Source organism: Nanorana parkeri, unplaced genomic scaffold, assembly GCF_000935625.1.
Source record: "Nanorana parkeri isolate BGI_ZX_2015 unplaced genomic scaffold, ASM93562v1 scaffold12, whole genome shotgun sequence".
Taxonomy (NCBI): domain Eukaryota; kingdom Metazoa; phylum Chordata; class Amphibia; order Anura; family Dicroglossidae; genus Nanorana; species Nanorana parkeri.
This window is the reverse complement of record NW_017306280.1, coordinates 3027972-3035880: the sequence shown is the minus strand read 5'-3', so window position 1 is coordinate 3035880 and position 7909 is coordinate 3027972. Positions and strand designations below refer to the sequence as shown.

Sequence of the window (7909 nt, the reverse complement as noted above, 5' to 3'; positions counted from 1 at the left end):
GCTCTGTAAGTGGCGGCGGAGGGAGAAAAAATAAATTCTATTAGCGAGGCCAGTGACGGGCCCCCTGACGGCCGCGGGCAGCGGCCGTTTTTAAAGGCAGCACAGAGGCCCGGGGGGCAATTGCCACCCTGCCCCCCGGCCCAGTCCGCCCCTGCCTCGGCACTACAGGTTTTGTGAAACTACAAGTCCCACGATGCATCGCAATACACTGTGAGCCCCACAGGCATGACTCCCAAAGGCAGAAGCATTATGGGATTTGAAGTTTCACCCCAGCTGGAGTTCCAAGGTTGCCTACCCTGATTTAGAAGGTGACTGAAGTTGGTGTAGTAGTTTTGGATAGAGTAGGGAAGATTTAAAAGCCTTTTCGGTATAGTTTTTGCTGTCTGTGTCCTGTTGGGGGAGATTTTCCTTTACTTCCTGTCCTAAAGACACAACAGGAAGTAAGAGGAAATCTTTCCAAAACAAGGGGAATTCCTCTCTTTAGACAGTTTCATCGCAGAAAATGTTTTGATTGGAAGATTTCCTATCACCTTATGTTCTAGTGACAACTGTAAACTTTTGGTCCCTACATCGTTTTTTGCCGGACTGTCACTTCGTGTCTCAATGATCACTGGAACAAACAAAAAAAAGTTTCCCTTTCAAATTGGATCCTAAACAAAAATAATAAAAACAAGCTTCATAGCGCGAGTCATCATTCCCCCATCAAGTGGTTTTCTTGCATGGGCTGAGCGAGAAAACTTTATGTGTAAGGCCAGTTTAACACTAACAGTTCTAACAGTTCTAACACACAGACTAATGTCTGCAGCGGACCCGAGGGGCCACATAACAGGTACTAAAGGGCGGCAAGTTGGGCACCAGGATTTTAAACAATGTGATCTCACCTCAAACATTGGCATTGGCAGTGACAGGTACTCTTTAAGGTGATGCTGGGGGTCAAAAAGACCCCCTAGTATCACCTTTACAGTTGACATAGGGTATTGAAGTGCAGATCGCACTTGGGCTTCAGGAGCCCAGCACTGACAGCTATGGGACCGGAAGTGATGTAATCTGCATCGCTCCTGGTCCCATTGTACGGGGAGGTGATCGGTGAGCGGAGGTTCGTCCATCTCCTTCCCAGCTTCCCCTCGACACTAGAGATGCCGGTCCTGGGCCTGTAGGTGGGGCAGCGGAGCCCAGGAAACACAGCGGGTGTGAAGGGCGGGGCTGGTCCGTTTAATGGCCCGTAGAAGTGATCTGGCGGCATCTGAGCCGCTAGAATCGCTTCTACTGCAAAGCCAACAGTCGGCTTTACAAGTGTAAACAGAGTCCTGGCGGAGTCTGTTTAAATGGGCCCATACAGTGTACGTCACTGGTCATGAAGGGGTTAAAAAATAATTTGCTCTGTACAGAATATATTGTACCCACACAGCACAGCTGGCTAATGAAGGAGTAGTAGATATCCTTGGGTTGCCGGCCCCCACAGGCCTGGACTCCGTTGGGCCTCCTGTATTGCTCTAGACATTGCACTTTATGTGATGATAAAGAAAGGACAGCTCCAAGCAGCAGACATACCATGTGTACAGGTTCTACCTGCAGATCAGAACATTTGTCTGAGTGCTGCCGAGAATAACTATCAAGATTTGGAAATCCTCCAAATAGCAGGTAAAACACGCGGCCTCAATTATCAGGGCGTCTTTCTTCACGCCCCATTGAAAACCTTCACATCATGAAATATGTTATGTGCGCCGGAGTCCCAAACTGGGATTAAAAATAGCCCCAAAATAAAGCACCGCACCCGATCTTCGTAAATGTGACGAGAAAACAGAAATTCAAAATAAAGACCTGCATGCAGAGAGGAATATTCACCGCTTCTGCGACTTCCTCTGTCCCCCCCAAGTTGTGGAACACCAGAGCTCGGTCGCAAATGTGACTGCTGCGACCCTGGTAGTTCCACCAGTGCCTACCACTGACACCAATCATAGGGCACGAACACTCCCACTCGCACCAATCATAGGGCACTATTCCTCCCACTGACACCAACACTGGAGCACTATTCCTCCCACTGACACCAATGATGGGGCACTATTCCTCCCACTGACACCAATGATGGGGCACTATTCCTCTGGGCGGGCGGCTGGCCGGGTGCAGGTGGCAGCGGCCGTTCGCGATGGCATCAGAGAGGCCCGGGGGGCAATTGCCACCCTGCCCCCCGGGCCCAGTCCGCCCCTGACTCACACCAATCATAGGGTTCTATTCCTACCACTCATACCAATCATAGGGCACTATTCCTCCCACTCACACCAACACTGGAGCACTATTCCTCCCACTGACATCAATGATGGGGCACTATTCCTCCCACTCACACCAATCATAGGGCACTATTCCTCCCATTCACACCAATCATAGGGTTATGAACTTGTGAGCACTGCCATCTAGTGACCAAAATTGTATACTGCAGGAGTTATTGCTATAAACACAGTAATATGTATTCTAACATTTACTCCCATTGATGTCGGGGAATTTTCTATTCCTACTGGTCCACAGTCTGGCCCCCCTACATTCTGAAGTGTAGTGGACTTACCCTTTGTGTAGAAAGTTTGAGAACCCCTGGTTTAGACACTTATGGGAGTGTTCAGTTCTTGGTCCCTATCTCACATGCACACGGGGCCAATTTAGACAGGAGCCAATTAACCTTCCAGCATGTCTTTGGAGTGTGGGAGGAAACCGGAGTACCCGGAGGAAACCTACACAAGCACAGGGAGAAAATCCAAACTCCTTGCAGATAGTGTCTATGACCATGGTTTGAACCGGGGACCCGCAGTGCTACAAGGCAGAAGCTTTAGCCCTCATTCACACTGGAATCGGCCCGGATTTCCCATTGATGCGGCAGAGCACAGAGGGGCAGCAGCGGTGACCTTGTGGGGAAGTTGCGGGCGCCGGTGTAAGGTGTGTAGTTCCTCAAATCATCTCTGAATTGGTGCTGACACTGACCTTCCTTCTGGAGGGTGGCTGCATTTGTTTCCCATGGTCTCTGTGTGTGTTGTAAAGTAGTCACCACTCCGGGCTCGCTCCTGTGATGGATGACAATCTCAATACAAATTAGTAAACTAAATAGTCCAGCTTGGAGCGGTGACTACTTCACAACACACAGTGACCATGGAGAACCAAAGTAGCCACCCTCCAGAAAGAAGGACAGTGTCAGCACCAATTCAGAGATGATTTGAGGAACTACAGCCGGTGATACACACATTTTTGTTAATAGTTAGGGTACTTGCATGCATTTTTAGTGAATCTGTATCATTGCCCGGCATGGGCCAAGCCCGGGATCACTTCACAGCTTTGCATTTGATGAATGAACCCTCATGGAGTTCACCGAGAAGTTTTTGCTATGGAGTAGTAGGGGAGGTGAGTCACAGGAGGCGTGTGTGTGTCACACGTCCCGCCCCGCCCCCTGCAGTGCACACATCAAAACTCCCTGGCTGGGTAAGTCCGGGTTTTCAGCCATATATAAGAAAATGAAGGCAGGTCTACAGGCAGTATAAAATATAAACAATCAACGTCCCCCCCCCCCCTCAGCGGGCCACGGTAAAATTATAAAACGTTGACTGGTCCGTGGCCTTAAAAAGGTTGGGGAGCACTGGAGTAGGGTATGTTCAACATGCAAGAAGCCAACTTTCCCCGGGGAATGAATCCTATGGAGCTCCATGTTATAGGGGGAACGCTCTGGTCTAGCTGGTACTGGTCTGGTATAGCAACTAGCTGAGGAATTTGGAAGTTTGGCATTCCGTGTGTCAGGAAAAGGGGGGAATGCTCACAGGGGGAGTCGGGAGGGATCAGGCTGAGGCGGAACAATCCAGACTGCTGACATAAGCACTGAGTGATTCACTCTCATCACACCCACAGGTTCCTCTGAATTGCAGGCTGGATTTCAGTGACTTGTTGAACACGAAGCTGAGCCGAGCTTGAGAGCCCTGAGGGAGAACACACAGCGACCCCGGCCTGTTCTGGGACCCCTCCGAGGATCATGGCGGACAGTCCTGCGGTCAGCCAATAAGCCCCGACAGCATGGAAGAGGCAGACGGGGGGAACGCCGGGGTAAGTCGGTCCGAATGAGCAATGCAGCCATACAGAACTAGAATTTTTATCAGCCGTGTGTTGAAAGGCGGCTTCCATTGACTTCAACCTCCACTGTACAATCAGCTGCCCTCTGTGAATGTTCAATCCATGACATTACAGGGGTTAGGCAACCTCAGCACTCCAGCTGTTGTGGAACTACAAATCCCATGAGGCATTGCAAGACTCTGACAGCCACGGACATGACTCCCAGATTTTAAGGGTTCTGCAAATGTTTTTGCAGAAATTGTTTTGCAGAAATTGTGGATGCATCCAGAATTTGGTCAGATGCTGCTTTTCCTTTAACGTATGCCAGTTTTTAAATGGCCTGTGCATGTTTTTTTATTAGAGCTGAACTCCTGGCACAAAATATGTAAGGTAAATGGATTCTTTAACTGCCACAAAGGATATACAGTAAATCCACTTTGTGTGCACCAAATGCCTTTGCCAACCCAGATGTTACCTTGTAAAGGTGTCATCCTCACTGTGCTGTACATAACCTGTGCAGGGACCAGAGCTGTGGGTGGGACTTGTCAATAACTTGCTTCTGCAGTGACATGTTCCTGGAAATGATGTTAGCAGGCTGGCACTGGGATACGGGGACACAAACTAAACTTTGTGAGTGCAAGCTCTGCAGATATGTGTGCCTGTCTTTACAGATGGAGGATGTGTATGGACTGGTGATGGGTGGCGTTTCCCAGCATGCCATTCTGCAACTGCATTTCTATGTAATTAGCATGCATATAAATTTGGATCATTGGAGCCGGCTGTACGTATAGTATTACAATTAGGACCCATTCACACCATGGTTCCTGCAATCAATGCATGCTACCTTGCACCTACCGTGCGTTACAGCACAGGAGGTGCGTGGGGTTGCTTTGCCTTCATTTGAATGGCACCCCAAGTGCAATGCACCCGACAGCAACACTGTGGTGTGAATCCACCCGTAAATTGCCATCTGACTGGATATAAAGTGAATGAATTGTTTCACACATCATAGATATTGGGGAATCTGAATGAGATAATGGAACCGGATTGTAGTATGTGTGGCTAGTTTTAGGGATAATTTATATCTGTCGTCACCACGAGTCCAGGGATTCACGTATGGTGAATGTTACAGGATGTTACATGTTCTCTCTTGGGGGACAATTTATACACGCAGGGTGAATGCCACTTGCCTAGAATCCTGCCACAGCACTAGATGGCGACAAAGAGTATAATTTCCTGATGCCCATTGGCTCCATCTAGTGGCGGGAATGACCCGTGACTGGCACTCTCACAGCGTTTACCTGGGCAGAAGATTTATAAATCGTCCCCTTGGAGTGTTTATCATATCCTCAGTGCTATATTGTGCACTGGACTTGCCTGCAATAATTACAGGGATCCAAGCAGACTTCAGAGACAGTTCCCATCCACCTTTGGGTGTTCTCACTTTTCCTGCTGCAATCCCCACAATATAAAATATAGAACACCCAACAGTGAGAGAGGGAACCCATTATAATGGCTGTGGCAAACCCAGAGATTCCAGTGCAGAGATCTCACAGGCAGGGAAACTGTACTTAAAGAAGAACTCCAGGCAGAATAGCAATTAACCCTTGCAGTGGGGCTACCCCAGCAATGCAAGGGTTAAGTGCTCGTTTTGGCCTAGGTTGTAAAATAAAAAAACCCGATCCTCGGTCCCACAGGGGTGATCGCTCACCAGCTCTGCTCCGGCTCTGGAATGTCCCTTGGCACCTCCACATCTAATGCAATTAAATGGACGTGATGATGCCACGGGTCCTTAGACCACCAGAGCCCGGGAAGAAGAGGCTGCAGAGACCGGTCTTGCAGCCAGGCGGGACTGAGGATCGGGTAATAGTGCATCAACATGCATTTTAAAGTGTAATTAACATACAATGCAAAGAGATCTTTGCTCTTTGCCAGGACAGACAGCCCTGTCCCCCCCCCCCCCAAAAAACAGTGAGAACCAAGCAGGATTTTTCAGTCCTGGGGTTTTCAGCAAAAGAACATCTACAAAAAGGTAAGCTGCAAATTCTAAATATCTTTATATATCCAGTAAACTAAATATCTTTATCTATGTGACATGAATGGAAACATGTAACAGATATAACGTAGGCGCTATCCCAATTAGGCTGCAAACATGGAAGTACACTTTAAAATGGCAATATCAGATGGGTGGAGTGATCCTTTCATTATTACGGCTCACGGTGAAAGTGTACATAAACACAGAGGCAGACTAGAGCGTTGGGTAACATCTCCACCCCGAGTCCGTGCTTACCCTCAGGGAGAATGGTTTCCTAAAGCATACATACTTGTGGTTGGATTAGTGAGGCATGTAGAGCTCACCTCTGATATGAACGATGGTGTGGCAGATACGCCATAGGAAGTACTTATTAGATGAGAGATTGTGCAAACATTCTGAAAACTCATGACTCACATGATCATCATCAGTGGCGGAGCTCGCAGACAAGCAGAGAAAAAATGTTTCAAAGTTGAATTTTAGTGAAATTTTATTCAATATTAAAAGTGAAGTTTTTTTTAATAATAAAAGTAATTTTTTGTTCAGTAATAGTGAACTTGTGTTCAATAATAATGGTGAATCTTTGTTTAATAATAATGGTGAATCTTTGTTCAATAATGGTGAATCTTTGTTCAATAATAATGGTGAATCTTTGTTCAATAATAATGGGGAAATTTTGTTCAATAATAATGGGGAAATTTTGTTCAATAATAATGGTTAATTTGTGTTCAATAATATTACATTTGTATTTGATTTTTTTGTTCTATAATAATAGTGAATGTTTGCTAGGGAACTTTATTTCACTTTAAAGTTCCTAAACTGTAGGCAGCAAACTAACCCTTGTACCTAGTGCTGTCCCTACAATGAGGCAGTTGACTCAGGTGGCATCTCATTGGGTAACATGGGGGGGGTGCAGGTGTGCCTACCATTCCCTTTCTGGCAAGAGCATCCCAGGTTGCTAAGAGCTGGCAACCTGTGACGCTCTGGACAGTGTCCCACTGTGCTGCAGGCAACCAGTAATGTCAGTGAACTGGGCTGGATGCCGGACACAGCTACCCCCCCCCCCCTTCTTCCCCAGTAACATTCATTACCAATAACTACCCTTTTCCCCCCTGGTAACGTGCATTGCCAGCACCCCCCTTTCCTGGCCTCAGGCGGCAAAAAAATGTAGAGACACCCCTGCATGTACCCTTGTAGAATGTGCCAAAGTTCTACTCAAACTAACAATGAGTACTGGGAAGCGCAGGTGAGGTCAAATGCCACCCACATTGGTAGTTCTCTGGGCTTTGGTGCTCCTATTAACCACTAAAGCTGGCCATTTACCAGCAGAATTGTTTGCAAAACTAGTGTTTTTATTTTTCAAATAAACATTATTACAGATCGCTACAGCAGGACTTTTTTCTCTTTTTGTTTTGTTTTATTTGTACAGACACCAGGTCAGAACATACGCAGCAGGTGTGTGTAGACTTCAGGGAAAGGATGAGGATATATTTATTGTCATTCCAAAAACATGTTATTCATTAAAATGTCCTGGTGAACAAAAATCAAGAGAAACAAATAAACAGAATAAATCAATATGTAAACATAAAAGTATAAATAAAAAGATGTAAAGATAAATATTATTAAATGAACACCTATTTGTTCATAGTGAGCAGCCACTAGACATAAAAAGCAGCAGGATAAGATTGCTATATTATCAATCATAAAGTGCAGTATTATCAATCAGATTGCAGCAATGCCCAGATAAGAATAATATAGGAGGTATATAGATAGTAAGCCTCTCTCAGTCTCTCTCCC

At 46.5% G+C, this 7909-nt stretch overlaps 1 protein-coding gene across 1 annotated transcript in view; it reads left to right on the top strand.

The window, feature by feature from the left end:
• The first annotated feature begins 3855 nt into the window (after positions 1–3855).
• LOC108787148 (inverted formin-2-like) overlaps positions 3856–7909 on the top strand; it is a 40428-nt gene continuing 36374 nt past the window's right edge. The window contains exon 1 of the mRNA XM_018556624.1: positions 3856–4074. Within this exon, the coding sequence (XP_018412126.1) occupies positions 4045–4074 (30 nt within the window). The 5' untranslated portion in view covers positions 3856–4044. The remainder of the gene's footprint in view (positions 4075–7909) is intronic.